General features: G+C 41.3%; 1 protein-coding gene across 2 annotated transcripts in view; it reads right to left on the reverse strand.

The window, feature by feature from the left end:
• Window positions 1-5,465: 5,465 nt before the first annotated feature.
• The window catches only part of lmln (leishmanolysin-like (metallopeptidase M8 family)), a 45,287-nt gene continuing 34,410 nt past the window's right edge, over window positions 5,466-16,342 (reverse strand). The window contains exons 15-17 of one of the 2 annotated variants that reach the window (XM_060928853.1): window positions 6,955-7,085; window positions 6,557-6,767; window positions 5,466-6,430 (exon numbers count right to left, since the gene is read on the reverse strand). In XM_060928853.1, the coding sequence (XP_060784836.1) occupies window positions 6,330-6,430; window positions 6,557-6,767; window positions 6,955-7,085 (443 nt within the window). In that variant the 3' untranslated portion in view covers window positions 5,466-6,329. The remainder of the gene's footprint in view (window positions 6,431-6,556; window positions 6,768-6,954; window positions 7,086-16,342) is intronic. The other variant, XM_060928854.1, reaches the window with a different exon arrangement.

The following is a 16,342-nucleotide window of genomic DNA, read 5'->3' on the forward strand; positions in this document are numbered from 1 at the left end:
CTTTTAACCTCAAAATCTAATCAGTTCATGTTTGTCCCAAAGTGCACAAATGGTGAAAGTTTGGTGGAATTCCTTTCATTTGCCTTGGAGATATGGTGTTCACAAGGTTTTCGGATGGACATTTGACCTCACAGTGACCTTGACCTGTGACCTTTTAACCTCAAAATCTAATCATTTCATCTTTGTCCCAAAGTGCACAAATGGTGAAAGTTTTGTGAAATTCCTTTTATTAGTCTTTGAGATACGGTGTTCACAAAGTTTGGGGATGGACATTTGACCTCACAGTGACCTTGACCTTAGACCTTTTGATCTCAAAATCTAATCATTCACATCTTTGTCCCAAAGTGCACAAATGGTGAAAGTTTGGTGAAATTCCTTTCATTAGTCTTTGAGATATGGTGTTCACAAAGTTTGGGGATGGACATTTGACCTCACAGTAATCTTGACCTGTGACCTTTTAACCTCAAAATCTAATCAGTTCATATTTGTCCCAAAGTGCACAAATGGTGAAAATTTGGTGAAATTCCTTTCATTAGTCTTTGAGATATGGTGTTCACAAAGTTTGGGGATGGACATTTGACCTCACAGTGACCTTGACCTGTGACCTTTTAACCTCAAAATCTAATCAGTTCATGATTGTCCCAGAGCGCACAAATGGTGAAAGTTTGGTGAAATTCCTTTCATTAGTCTTTGAGATATGGTGTTCACAAGGTTTTTGGACAGACATTTGACCTCACAGTGACCTTGACCTGTGACCTTTTGATCTCAAAATCTAATCATTCACATCTTTGTCCCAAAGTGCACAAATGGTGAAAGTTTGGTGAAATTCCTTTTATTAGTCTTTGAGATACGGTGTTCACAAAGTTTGGGGATGGACATTTGACCTCACAGTGACCTTGACCTTAGACCTTTTGATCTCAAAATCTAATCATTCACATCTTTGTCCCAAAGTGCACAAATGGTGAAAGTTTTGTGAAATTCCTTTCATTTGCCTTGGAGATATGGTGTTCACAAGGTTTTCGGACGGACATTTGACCTCCCAGTGACCTTCACCTTAGACCTTTTGATCTCAAAATCTAATCATTCACATCTTTGTCCCAAAGTGCACAAATGGTGAAAGTTTGGTGAAATTCCTTTCATTAGTCTTTGAGATATGGTGTTCACAAAGTTTGGGGATGGACATTTGACCTCACAGTGACTTTGACCTGTGACCTTTTAACCCCAAAATCTAATCAGTTCATGTTTGTCCTAAAGTGCACAAATGATGAAAGTTTGGTGAAATTCCTTTCATTAGCCTTTAAGATATCGTGTTCACAAGGTTTCGGGACGGATGCACAGACAGACGGACAACTGGAAAACATAATGCCTCCTGCACCTTACGGTGGTGGAGGCATAAAAAGATAAGGCAGTGAAGGAGTAGTGCAAAAGTACTAAGTATACACAAGTTTGGAAACACCTTCAAATTCAATGTTTTTATTATTTTTTTTTCCTACAGTACATTGTAGAACGGGCGGCACGGTGGTGTAGTGGTTAGCGCTGTCGCCTCACAGCAAGAAGGTCCGGGTTCGAGCCCCGTGGCCGGCGAGGGCCTTTCTGTGCGGAGTTTGCATGTTCTCCCCGTGTCCGCATGGGTTTCCTCCGGGTGCTCTGGTTTCCCCCACAGTCCAAAGACATGCAGGTTAGGTTAACTGGTGACTCTAAATTGGCCGTAGGTGTGAATGTGAGTGTGAATGGTTGTCTGTGTCTATGTGTCAGCCCTGTGATGACCTGGTGACTTGTCCAGGGTGTACCCCGCCTTTCGCCCGTAGTCAGCTGGGATAGGCTCCAGCTTGCCTGCGACCCTGTAGAACAGGATAAAGCGGCTAGAGATAATGAGATGAGATGATTATGTATGTATAAAAAGAAAAAAGAAAGCAGAACTTTATTCATCACACACTTGTGTAATTTCCTTTCTGCATTTAACCCATCTGAAGCAGTGAACACACACATGTGAGCAATGAGCGCACACACATACCCAGAGCAGTGGGCAGCCATGCTAACAGCACCCGGGGAGGTGCCTCGCTCAAGGGCACCTCAGCCCAAGTTAACCTAACCGCATGTCTTTGGGGGAAACCGGAGCACCCATGCAGACTCCACACAGAAAGGCCCTCGCCGGCTGCTGGGTTCGAACCCAGAACCTTCTTGCTGTGAGGCGACCGTGCCACCCACGGTGCCCATATGCATAATTGTATATAATATATATGCATAATTATATTATGGGTGTCTGTGTATGTATGGATATGTGTATAGTTATAGGTATGTGTATATATGTATTGTGTGTGTGTGTGTATATATATGCATAAGTATCTGTATATATGATTTGATTTGGTTGATATTATACCATGTTGGTATGTCTTGGTATGTTTTCTTTTGTATCTATAGTTTATTATGGTGGAAAGTGATGTTTGATTAGCGGTGGTATAGAGCGTTAGGATTTGATAAGTTATTTACTTGTTCCTAATCCTTTCCAAACATTATGATGTTACTGCCTCGTGGCTACGCTATTCTGTTTATGAATATGTTTTGATTATTGCATTTTTTTTATATCTTTCTTCTTTACTGTTCAGAATAAAGCAATCAGTCAATCAATTATTCTAATTTTTAATAGACTATAATTCTCCTAATTTATGACTTAATTAAAATAATAAAAACTATCTTATAGCTAATCAAAATTCTGACCCCAGCATACAAGTGTCATTGAAGTCACATAGTACTTCTGTCTTCAATAGAACATTAAATATTTATTCAAGAAAACAGAAAATAAAAAGAAATACAGTGTAATTTGTTCTACAGTTAGTTTTAAGTTTTAATACAGTATGTAAAACAAGTTTTGAGGAAGAAATGCAAATATAAATAAAATTCTATGCCAGTGTCTGTACATTTGGGGAGGTGGGGAAGCAACAGGATTTCCAAGAATGACTTTTTGTGTGAGAATTGTCAAGGATTATGCATAGAATTGTCTTTGGTCCATCATAAATGTGTCGCACTTTCCCTATAAACACTACACTTGTGAAATTTGTCATACAATTTTCATTATTCTACAAACAAAACAAAACAAATAACTCCACTGCAATGTCACACATAAAAAGAATTTGTGATTATGAGGTAGGGGTGTATATCTCTCAGACAATGATTAGGTCACAGGCCAAAATATTTTTTTTCCCACAATTTATATCACAAGATTTAGTACAAACCATGTTTTATCTGTGTCTAGGAAAAAAAAAAAACACTACTTAAATAAGAATTGCATGTTAATCCAGAATGATCTCTGGATTGGTAAAATGAGACAGAGGGGAACAAAATGAACTCTGAACTAAAATGGTGCAAGTATGGATATTGCAAAAGTTTGTTCGTATTTTTTCATACGTAGATGATGTTACAAGATATGAAGGTTATCTTCAAGTCGTGAATACGTTCACGAGTGAGTGAAATGGACAAGTGAAAATATTTTCAACACAAAAAGATAAACTTCACATCTTCACGTCACCGTGTAATGTTCTTATATTATATGGACACATCCACAAAACAACAACAACAACAAAAAACCCCGCCAAAACCTCAAGTTTATCCAAAGAACTTTAATTTTGAACCAGTTCGCCATTTTAATAACTCAAGTCAGCAGGAAAATACTGGGTGTGACATCACTGGAGTGAAACATCAGGAAATATGTCACTCAGATCCGTGATGTATTTCATATGAAAAATGTGAGTATTTCAACACGAGAAGATAAACTTCATACTTCCAAGCCAACATGTGATTCTTTTTATTATATAGAAACATTCACAAACAAAAAGTGCCCAAATTTATCAAAACAATTCATCGATTTCTTCACGAGTGCAATATAGAGAAATGTGTCACGATTTTGGTTCTCCATGTCCCGGATGTAGCTTGTATGAAAAATACAAGTGTCATATTTCCTAGTAAAACACTCGTGTCCATATAATATACACTGTTATGAAACTAAACAAGACTTAAACAAAACCTCAGGTAAAGCAATGTCAGCATATATCACTGATTCAGACAATTTTACTGTCATTTAAAAAGAGTCTCACAGGAGGGAAAAAGTACACCAACTAAAGCATGACTAAAAAAATTAAAAAATAAAATATAATAAATAATAAAATGTTCTTTGTTAATAGATACATCATTAGCTTATTTAATGTAAACAAAGTAAACTGATGTCTAATACCTAAAAATGTTAATTTATATTAGAGTTAATCAGATACAAAATACAAGTATCGTCATTTTACACTGCCATCTCTGCCAGTGTCTGTGTGATATCATCTGTCCTGTTTACAATTTTAACAACCTTTAAACCTGTAATGGAAAACAGCTTTTCAGTCCAACAATCAAATGAAACATAGACACATACAGTCATAGTCACAGAGATTCCACTTCCATGCCAGCTTCAAATAACCGAACTAAATTATGGAAACAGACGACTTCTGGTGCATTATAAGCTCTTATCCTTAGCTTCAGTAGGAATAGATTTCTGAGGCTATAAGGCTCATCCAATATTATTAGTGCATAAACTGCACATTTTAAAACGCTGTACTATATTTCCATAAAAAGCAGTTATAAACTATTAAAGCGTATCTAGATTTATTTTCTATTCATTCAAAACAAAATGTTTGTATTCCAGTGAACCATCAGCACAGGCATGAAGGGGAAAAAAATATCAGCAAAATCAGTTAATAATGCTATAACATACATTATACTGAGTCATTGCACAATATATTGTGTAAGAAATATATGCAGATGACTTAATGTTGTTTCATTACTGCAAGCTGCCAGATTTGACTTTCTACTAGTGAAACAAAACTTTGAATTAACCGAAATGTTTTATTAACACGAAAAAAAACCTACTCATAAGTAAAATAAATACAGAAATTATAAAACAGACTTCAGAAAAACTTACTGAAAAATTGAAATCTAACTGATTAAATGCATTAGAAACGTAAGATAAACACTAATGATGCTTATATTTTCTTTTTCAGCACTAACAGGCTGTTGACTCCTGAATATTGGATGCGCAAGCTGAACTATAAATGCTTTTGTAATGTTGAAATAGAAAACAAATGCAAAAAAAAAAAAAATCTAAATTACAATCTGAAATTTCTACAAATTATTAAATGCTTTTGCACAGTGTTTTTGTCTTTACCCAATGTTAGATATCTGGCAGTCACTCAAGTAATAAGCATCCTGTAGAGTTAGAAGCTAAAATGAGAAAAGCTTAAATTAAAAGATCTTCATTAAAGAACTTCCAGAGTCTGCAACTGCAATTTATAAACCAAGCTATAAACTGTGTATATGATGTGCTGGTCCATTCAATGTATTATGACAAACCTGGTGTAATGGTCAATAATAAATACTGAAACAAAAGAAAATATTTTACATGTTAAAAAAAAAGAAAAAAAACCCCTTACAAGTCTCATATTTTTAAGCATGGAACTGGTCTTTGTTGTGAAAGAATAAATGATAATGACAATGCCATTCGGATCTAAAGTGACAGACTATCAAGCTAAAGGGGAAAAAAAGAAAGAAAAAAAAAAACCTATGCAAAAGTCAAATTTACTAACTGGGAGTTAAGATGATTGCATACTGCAAAACTAGCCTAGTGCATCTCTACTGGTTCTTCATATTAGTGCATTGGTTGTTGTATTTAACCAGTCTGAAAGTCTTTGTTTAATTAAAATGTACACTTTAAAAGCCTAGGACACAGTTTTGGACACCGTTTACTCAAATAAATATAAAAACATCATAGTAAATATATCTATAAAAAGTAAAATTATGAGCTACTTATGTCCCCCCCCTTTCTTCCAGTACATGCCAATTCAAACAAATATTACTATTAAATGATTTGTCTGAGCCACTTTATACCGACACGCCACACACATTCAGTTTCAAAGATTCACAACCAATAAGCACTGGCATTTAAAAATTTCACCTTCATCAACTCTAGAAAAAAAGCTACGTGCCCGTTGGAGATATGTAGAAGACGACACAAATTAGCACCAGCATTTTTAAGGTCACCTGCTGCATGCCTTGCTCGTACGACTATGGCTTCTGATTTCAAATACAGCTGACTGGCACTTGATATCAAGACGGAGCAAAGTGAAGTCAATGGCTTTTTCCAACCGACTTTAACTCTGGCCTTCATATTCACAGGAGAGATGACAGTGGACACGGATACAATAACACTGAGCACTGCTTTCCCTGCTAGTATAAGAATCTCAGCAGGAAGGCTGTGGCAGTGGGACGCCTATATCCTCCCTGCACTCACACCCATTTTAATGCCTCACACACAGCATGAAGCCCGCCAGCAACGGGATGAGGTTGAACAGGAGCCGCCACAACGTCACCACCAAGCCAGAAGAGCTGGAGCAAGGGTCTGGAAAAAGCAAAGCAATTTACAACACTTCTGTCATTCTCGGTCATTCAGTATCGAATTTAAGGACAACTATAACTGAATAAATGTCAGGTTTGGATCAGGATGTAAAAGGGAATGTAAGTGTACCTATACGAACAGTGTGAGTAGTGTTGATTGGTGGGAACTCGTGACGAGCAGGGCAGTGGCTGCAGAAGTCTGAGCAGGCAGGGCAGATCAGCTGCCCACTGTACACCCACTCATTCATCCTCACGTTCACATTAAGCACCTGGCCAGCGTGCGCACACAGGAAGTTCTGATCCTGCACCCACACCTGTAAACCCTCTACTGAGCACGACGTCTGGGAAAACAAAACAACCAGCACTGCACGGTCACTGAAACTTGCACGACCTCAAAGCCAATATGTAAATCAAAAGAATATAAAAAATAGACCTTTTGATAAACAATCAATTTAAAAATCAAGAATATAGTAAAGGAGAAAATGGGGGGGGGAATCTATAAAATGTTGTTTATTTAATTGGACACACCTTATAGCATCCACTTCCCCAGTCTGGGTAGGTCATGCGTTTATTGCACTGCTCCATGACGAAAGCTGACTTCTGGTACAGACAAACCGAGTCAGGACCATATTCTTCAGCCGCGTAATTCCTCCAAGAGTCTGCAGTGAAACAACAACAAAAAAATGAATAACAAGTGTTGCCAGGCAAAACAAACCTCGCCCGGCAGCACTTATTTTATACCTATATGTTGATAACGGTAACATTTCTCAATCAGCAGCTGTTAGGTTATAGTCCTATGAAAATCCATGACCTTGAGTTTGACGTTTCAAAGTCATTCTGGCAACCGAAAGCCCATATAGGACTTCTTATATGTTGATAATGGTAAACATCTGGCTATCATGAACCATTTTAAAGTTATAGCCCTTTGAAAACCCATGACCTTCAGTTTGGCCTTTCAAGGTCACTCAAAGTCAAAAGATCATGGTGCCAAATGAAAGCCCATATGACACTTCCTATAACTTGAGAATGGTAAACATCTAGCTATCATAAACCATTTTAAAAGTTACAGCCCTCTGAAATCCGTGACCTTGAGTTTGACCTTTCAAGGTCAAAGATCATGGTGCCAAATGAAAGACCACATGGGAGTTCCTATATGCTCATAATAGTAAACATCTCTCTATTGGCAACCGTTTTTGGAGTTATAATGGAAAATGTGTTATTTTGACTGGAAAGTTGACCTTTCCGGTGACCTTGACCCGATTACCCCCAAAATTTAAATCAAGTAATCTATGGACCATTGCCCACCTACCCTGAAAATTTGAAGTCAATCGGTGCAACCGTCTAGACACTAGATTGTTAACAGACACACAAACAAACCGCAGTGATTACAATTCCTCGCCCCGCATGGGCGAGGTAACAACTTTCATTGTCATTATAGCTCGAAGTCAAGCAGGGTCCATGGCCTTGAAGCCTTTCGCTGAATTGTTTAAAGTGGTGATCAGTTCACGATGCTGATCACTGCTTGGCCTGGGCGGCTCTTGTTCCATAGCAACACCAGAGAGTGGAGATGATGGGACCCTCCGCAGGTTGCATCCCACAACCATACACACCTATGGACAATTTAGAGTAGCCAGATAACCTAACCACATGTCTTTGAACTGTGGGGAGAACATACAAACTCCACACAGAAAAGCCCCCGTCAGCCACTGGGCTTGAACCAAGAACCTTTTTGCTATGAGGCGACAGTGCTAACCACTACACCACCGTGCTGCCCAAATAACAACTTTACCTAAAAAATAAAGGACCGTGGTTATCTTTATTAAAAGTATATGTCTGTTATATTCTATTGCTTGTCTCACTGCAGGTTACTTCTTTCTTACTTTGTCTTTAACTCCTATCTGCTGTAGCAGATATTGAGCAGTTAAGGCCTTAGCCAACCATATCCAAATCTCTTTGAATGGAATGTCTGTAAAATTTGTCTGCAGTTTTTAAGTACTTGTTCTTCTCGTGTTATCATTAGTCTTCCTACTTTGCTATTCTTGTTGTCATTGAAGAAGAGTCTCTTTGTCAGGGTGCTATTGGGCTGACGGGCCAACAACAACACCTCAAGCTCGATACGGACATCATACAATAAATATGGATAAAAGGGAATAAGCTAGTTCATCAATTAGTTTCGTCTCTCTTTTCCTCTCTTCGTGTGTCATCCTTCCCTTTTCTCCTTATTAGAGCTTTCTGTCCTCATCTATTTTGCGGCTAACGCACGCGATTAGTGCCTGCCACGCTGGTCTGTCCACCACTGCATCACTCCACGAATCTAATACACCACCACGTTTTAGGATGTCCTTCAAAGTGTCTTTATATCTCAGAAGAGGGTGACTGACTCTCCTGAAGCCCTCTTCCAGAACATCATAGAGAAGTGTCTTTGCTGGCTGCTCGTCTGGCATGCGCGATACATGGCCCATCCAACGAAGCCTGTTCCGGATGAGAATGATCTCGATATCTGTGGTGTTGGCGCGACTCAGTACTTCGTCGTTTGTAATGTAGTGGTCCCCGTTTGATTTCGGGTATAGATCTCAAATGCCATTGTTGGACAGTCCTGAGAAGCGTGATGTGCTGACAATATATGGTCCAGGTTTCTCTTCCATACATCATTAGAGGGATGACACACTGATTGTATACTTTGAGCTTTGTTGTAACGGTCAGGCCTCTACAGTCGAAAACCTTGTCCCTTAGCCTTCCCAATGCACGTGAGGGAGCCTGAATGTGTGCAGTAATTTCTGCGTCTAACTTGCAATCTTTGGTGACATAACTACCAACATATTTGAAGCGGTCTACTCTCTTCAACTTGTGTCCATCATTGTAGAAATCAACCTGTGCACCTCCACTCATGGTTTCTGTCTTCTTGATGTTTATCTGGAGGCCCGTTTTCTTTGACAAATTGCTGTAGGCAGACAACAAAAGCTGTAGAACTGTGCCATCATTGGTAAATAAATATCGCAATGTCGTTCGCGTACTGGGCTTCTCTTGTGTAGTTGGTGAGAGTCTTGGTCTTGGATTTCAGGCATTGCAGGTAAAATAAATCACCGTCATACCTGAAACGGATCTTGATGCTGAACAGAGGACCAATGTTCTTAAAAGCAAGGTACAGCATGATGGCGGTGTATATTCCAAACAGAGCTGGAGCAAGCTTTCAGCCCTGCTTGATGCCACTGTTGTATTCAATTGGCTTGGACAGTTCTCCATCAATATGCAATCTAGCATACACTCCAGAGTAGAGCTTCTTGATGACACGAACAAACTTGGGAGGGCATCCAAGCTTACTCAGGATCTTGAAGAGGAGCTCTCAATTCACACAATCAAATGCCTTAGTGAAGTCAATAAAGGCAATGTGCAGATTCTGACGCTGTACTCTACACTTTTCCGTACAGTAATTCGGCGTAAGATGAAGATACCATCGATTGTGGTTCGACCTTCTCTGTAGCCAGACCCTTCTCTGTAGCCAGACTGAGATTCAGGATAAACTAGAAAAGCACTCAGAGCGCAGACCTCCACCAAGAATCCTTTAAAAAAAATCCGGGATCCAGAAGGTGATCCGGATCACCGCCAAAATTTAATAGATTGTTGCTTGTGCCCAGTCACACCTCTGGAAAAAAATTTCAGAGCAATCCGTTCATTACTTTTTCCGTAATGTTGCTAACAGACAAACCAACAAACCAACAAACAAACAAACAAACCAACGCTACCGAAAACATAACCTCCTTGGCGGAGGTAATAATAATAACTAGAATGCATTTCCAGAGAAAATGCGAAAGTGTGCTTGCTCAGGTGTGCCGCCATGGTGACCCGACAAGAGAGGCGACCGCACGCCCACACGACAAGTTGTGTGTCAACACGTGAAAGTTTGGCCAAGACATAAGGCGGATTCTCATACGGAGATGACAGGCTGGCAAGGTTCTTTACAGGGACATCCCAGAGCATCACTAACATGAAAATTTAGATGTAATTCTAAATCCGTAAAGAGATATGACCCAAAATACGTTTTTGCTCATTGTGGTGCCCCCTAGTGGCCAAATGACACCAAATTCGATGAGGGTACATGAACTGGTGCCGAAAGTCATCTCAACAAATATGGTCTTGATACGTCAAAGCGTTTCTGAGATATGAGCCAAAATACATTTTTGCCAATTGTGACACCCCCTAGTGGCCAAATGACATCATATTTGATGAGGGTAGTATGGATGGTGTCCAAAGTCATGCCACTAAATATGGTCTTGATATGTCAAAACGCAGCCCTGTGACCTGGCGACTTGTCCAGGGTGTACCCCGCCTTTCGCCCGTAGTCAGCTGGGATAGGCTCCAGCTTGCCTGCGACCCTGTAGAACAGGATAAAGTGGCTAGAGATAATGAGATGAGATGTCAAAACGCTTCCATGATATGAGCTCACTTCCTGTTTGGTGGCTTCGCCATCGATTTTGATTGGCTGCCACGAGCGAACGCTTCGACGTATGAGAGCGAAACAAATATCATTCATTAGGCATGGACTGGAGATAATGCGTGCCAAGTTTCGTGATGATTGGACAAAACATGCGGCCAGGGTCACTCTACCTTCACTTTGGACAAAATTCAAAATGGCGGAATATCTAATTAGGTGGAGAATGACGTCAAAGGGTGCGTTGGAATCGTCTAGCTCCAAGGATTCCAACAGCACCAGACTTATGAAAATCGGACATACAGATCAAAAGTTACGTGCATAAACGCATGTAAGACTGTGATCAGTTGGTGGCGGTACAGCGTGAGACGTACCAACATGAAACTTGATGAAATCAATCAGGGTCCACTCCTCTATCAGTGTACCAAGTTTCATGACTTTACACCTTACGGTTTGGCCTACAGAAGGAAAAATCTGTTTTTTGCGTCGCGCGCCCATCCATTTCAATGGGGAAAAAATTAATCCTTTAAAAAAATCCGGGATCCAGAAAGTTATCCAGATCACCGCCAAAATTTAATGGATTGTTACTTGTGCTCAGTCACACCTCTGGAAAAAATTTCAGAGCAATCCGTTCATTACTTTTTCCATAATGTTGCTAACAGACAAACCAACCAACCAACCAACCAACCAACAAACAAACAAACCAACGCTACCGAAAACATAGCCTCCTTGGCGGAGGTAACTAGCTCTGCAAGTCATTGAAGACGCTGTAACATCATGTCGGAGAATACCTTGCCAACCACACTGAGCAAAGATACGCCATGGTAGTTGCCACAGTGACTGCGATCGCCCTTTTTAAATAGAATGCAGATAATGGCGTCAATCACGTCTGCTTGCAGATTTACTGATGTCCAAAACAGATTGAAGATAGTGAACAAGAATGATATCAAACTCTGACAGGCCAAGTGTGCTAAATATTTTGTTGGTTGTCTGTTGACAAACTTAATTATGTCTTCAGTTTTGCACATCTTCATTTGTTTGTTAAGATATAACTGAAGTCATGTTCTTGATCTTTGTTTTCCTCTTTCATTTTTTTTTCCTCTTAAAACCTCCTTTTGTCATCTTTCTAAGCATGTTTATATGTTGTTCGAAGTCGCTGTTCCTGATTTTGGGTTATGTTCCATGTCTGGCATGTGTGTGTTAGTCAGCTGCAAACCATAGTGTTTAGGATGTGTACACGTGTCTTCAGATCATCATCGTCCGGCTGCGCTGCAGTCGACCACCAGTCTTCTCCACGATCGATGATCTGTCGCCAGGTCAGCAATGTCTTCCGGCCGCAAGTCGCCCTCAGAATCTCCCAACAGAGACCTGATATAGCCCAGGAAGTTGAGCTGCTGGCGTCCTGGGCGCCTTTTGCCGTGCGTTGGTACATACAGGGCATATGTCCGGCATGGTTCCCCCACAGGCATTCTGAGTACATGCCCCAGGAATCGGAGTTGACGCTGCCTTACTGTGGCGATTAGGGGTTGAGTGTTGGTCAACTTGTAAATCCAGGCATTGCTCACATGGTCTAGGCGCTTTATGTTAAGCATAACCCTATAGCATGACGTGGCAAACGCGTTTAGCTTGTTTTCCATGTCCCCCGATATAACCTAGGACTCACAGCCATAGAGAAGTATTGTCACGCAGGTGGTGTTAAAAAGCTTGACTTTAGTGGATGTGGAGATTGATGGACTTCTCCAGATTTTCTCCAGCTTCCAAAAGGCAGTCCATGCAAGGGCTTTCCTCTTGGTCGTGTCGTCACTGCTGGAGGCCATCATAGACCCCAGATATTTAAAGTTGGTAACATGTCTTATTGGCTGTCCGTATACCTCTAGCGGTGGTTGTCGGTTACAGTTAAATGTCATGTACTTGGTCTTGGGTACACTGATAAGTCCAAGTTGTTTCCCAGCAACCACTGTTTTAGTAAGCTGTTCCTGCGCCCTGGGTATGGATGACTCAAGTAGTGCAATGTCGTCGGCAAAGTCCAAATCATTAAGGGTTTTAGCTGGCTGTCTTCTGGACTGCCGAGGGTGCGTAACTACGCCTGAGTCCGAGTTCTTAGTTGATTCTGACATCAGGTAGTCAATAAGCACTATAAACAGAAATGGGGCAAGCACATCTCCTTCTAAGACTCCGGTAGTAACATGGAATGGGTCGGAGATCTTACCATCAACTATGACTGCACTCTTGGAGCTATTGTACAGTACTTTGATGGCATTAACTATAACCTCGGGTATGCCATAATGGCGAAGGACAGAGAACATGACACTTCTGTTGATGCAATCGAATGCCTTTTTGAAGTCTATAAATGTGACGGTAAGTGGGAGTTGGTAGGACTGGAAACCCTCCATGATCCTACGAAGAATGTGTATCTGTTGAGCACAACTTATACCAGGGCGAAAACCGGCCTGGTTCTTCCGTAGTATTGGGTCAACATGTTCTCTAATTCGCATTAAGAGTATCTTGTTGTACACCTTAGCTGCTACGGACATTAGGCTGATCCCTCTGTAGTTGGTCATCAGGCTCAAGTCCCCTTTCTTTGGTAAGGGTATAACGACATTCATGATCCACTGCTCAGGGGGAGTTAGCGTGGTGAAGACCTCTGTACAGAATTTGTGGATGGAATCGGCCATTACATAACCACCTCCCTGGAGGGCTTCCGCAGTTATTGCACAGTCCAAGCCTGGTGCTTTATTGTTCTTCCGATCCTGGATGGCCTTTACCGTCTCCTCCAGTGTAGGTGGATCGGTACTGATGGGTAGGTCTCGATCAGCAGGTGGGGGGAGAGATTCTGGTTGACCACTGTCATTGTTTAGTAAATCAGCAAAGTATAGCCTCCATTCATCCAGGAGTTCGGAGTCACTAGATGGAGCTGATCCATCGCGCTTCGTAACTCTTGGGTTGGGCCTTCTACCCTTGCCAGCTAGTGAATTTACTATTTTCCAGGTGGTATTGTAGTCACCCTTCTTGTCAGCCTCTTGAAGGTTTTCCAACTGTTGGTTCAGAAAGTCAAGTTTGTCTAACCTGTAGGAGTTGTTTAAGCAGTCGTTAAGTTTTCACCAGGCCTCTCTTGCTTGACATGTTTTTGCAAGTAGGTATCTCTTCTTTGCTTGGTTTCTCTCCTCCCGGAGCTTCAGAGTCCTCTCTGACACCCAGCTAGGAGCCCCGCAGGGTTTACACTTCCCAACAACCTTTTCTGCTGCTTCTGCAATGGCCTTTTCCCACTGATCGTACCGCTTTGTTATAAGTGTGGAGGCATCATCCAAGGCAAGTCCCTGAAAGCGGTTTGTGAGCTCAACCTGGAACTCACTCTTGGTTTCTGCTGTCCGTAGCTTCTTCCAGTTGAACTTGGACCTTCTGCACGGTTTCCCTTTGGAGGTGCGGAGACTGGAGACAAGCATCACGCTGAGGATTCGATGGTCTGAATCCAACTCCAAGGAGTTGTACGCCCTACAGTTACGCAGAGAGTTCATCCATTTGCCATTTATAAGGATGTGGTCAAGTTGGTGGGTGGAGCCCCCTGGATGCATCCAAGTCCAGAGGCGCTTACTGGGTTGGGGAAATCTGCTTTGTGCTGGGCGGAGCTTGTGTTCTTGGCAAAGGTTCACCAGGTGCTCCCCGTTGTCGTTCGTCTCACTGTAAAAGCAGTGGGGTCCGATTACCGCCGGGTGGGTCACATGACTGTCCAAGCCTAGTCTGGCATTGAAGTCACCAATAACTAGGTGCTTGTTGTGTGGCTTTACCCTCTCGAGATGATCTTTGAGTGTGCTATAGAAGTCATCTTTTTCTGTTGTACTAGCAGAATCGGTTGGTGCATAGATGGCTGTGACAGTGAGCTGTGGGTTACCATGAAACGTGGCACTCAGTATTCTCTGGCTGACAGGGTTAATACTTTGGAGGCACTTGTATAGGTGCTTGGAGATCACAAGTCCAACACCTCCAAGTCTCTGGTCTGTGGCTGAAGTGTACACGAGGACCCAGTTCTTGTCATCAGATCATAGTTCCTCAGTAGGAGATGGTGTTATTAAATCGATGCTCTTGGATACCAACAATGTCTACGCCTGCATCAGTGCAGCCCATGAACAACTGATGGGACTTCCCTTTCTGGTGGAGAGTACACACATTGTATGTTGATACTACTAATGGTTTAAAGGTAGGAAGGCGAAACATATCAGAGCCAACAGTCTGTGATGATGCTCCAGCTTCCCGCTGGCTCGTCATGGAGTCTGGGGGGGACTTCCGCCTGGCTACCTTTGGTCTAGATCGTAGATAATACTTTGTGGTTTTCGTAATCAGTAGGTTTGCCAGAGATATTTCAGTCCGTTCTGGCAACTGGACAGGTGATTGGCCCTGAACAGCTATGTACGGACATCGGGTGTCTTCAGATAAACCTTGTGATTGGTCAGCTTTTGACGAAGTTGGTTAAATTTAGCTTCAGCCACAGTAATGCGTAAATCAATTTCAGCATAACCAGCTGATCTAATTGATTCATCGCCAAGGTATTTGAATATTTTGACAGTCTCAACAGGCTTGTTATTAAGGCTGACAATACTGTCTGGGTATGTTTTGCTGTTTTTGTCAATATATTTATAGTTGGCAATCATTGTCTTTAAATCAAATCGGTCCAAAATTTCATTTAAAAGACAGTGCATCTTTCAGGTTGTCTTCATCTTCGAAGAACACTTCAATGCCATCACTGGCAGTCCTGATTACTACTGTGCTTGTTTCCTATTATATATGTTAGGACAGTATCATTGATTGGGAGAAAATTTCTACCCATTAACTATACTATATGGCCAAATGTTTGTGGACACCTAACGATCATACCTGTACATGCTTTCTGAACATCCCATTCCCCAGATTTAATCCTCACTTTTTGCTGTTGTAGTAACTACTTTCAACTAGATTTTCGAGCATGGATGTAGGGATTCAGACATTGCCCATTCAGCCATAAGAGCCTAAGTGAGATTGGGCACTGACGTTGGGAAAGGAGGACTAGCGCACAATTAGCATTTCAATTAAATCCCAAGGTGTTCAGTGGGGTTGAAGTCCACATACTTTCGCCATACAGTATACTTTGACACCTCTACTTTCAGAACCATAAATATATTTCACCAGAATGTAGAAGTGTTTTTATTTACTTTAAAATCCTACTTAGTCTTCCTGCAAAGATTGGGTATTATACTGGGTAAAGAGCCAGTTTAACAAATACAGAACTAAAAAATAGTCAGTCTATCCTTGCTAGCTAAGTGTGATTTTCTCACACAGTCAATCATGGCCAGCATTCTACAGTGAAACAAACATACTGGTCACCCTAGCCAATTCACTTTGTAAATCTCTTTGATCTCAGGCGGCACGGTGGTGTAATGGTTAGCACTGTCGCCTCACAGCAAGAAGGTTCTGGGTTTGAGCCCCGTGGCCGACGAGGGCCTTTCTGTGTGGAGT

Source organism: Neoarius graeffei, chromosome 9, assembly GCF_027579695.1.
Source record: "Neoarius graeffei isolate fNeoGra1 chromosome 9, fNeoGra1.pri, whole genome shotgun sequence".
NCBI lineage: Eukaryota > Metazoa > Chordata > Actinopteri > Siluriformes > Ariidae > Neoarius > Neoarius graeffei.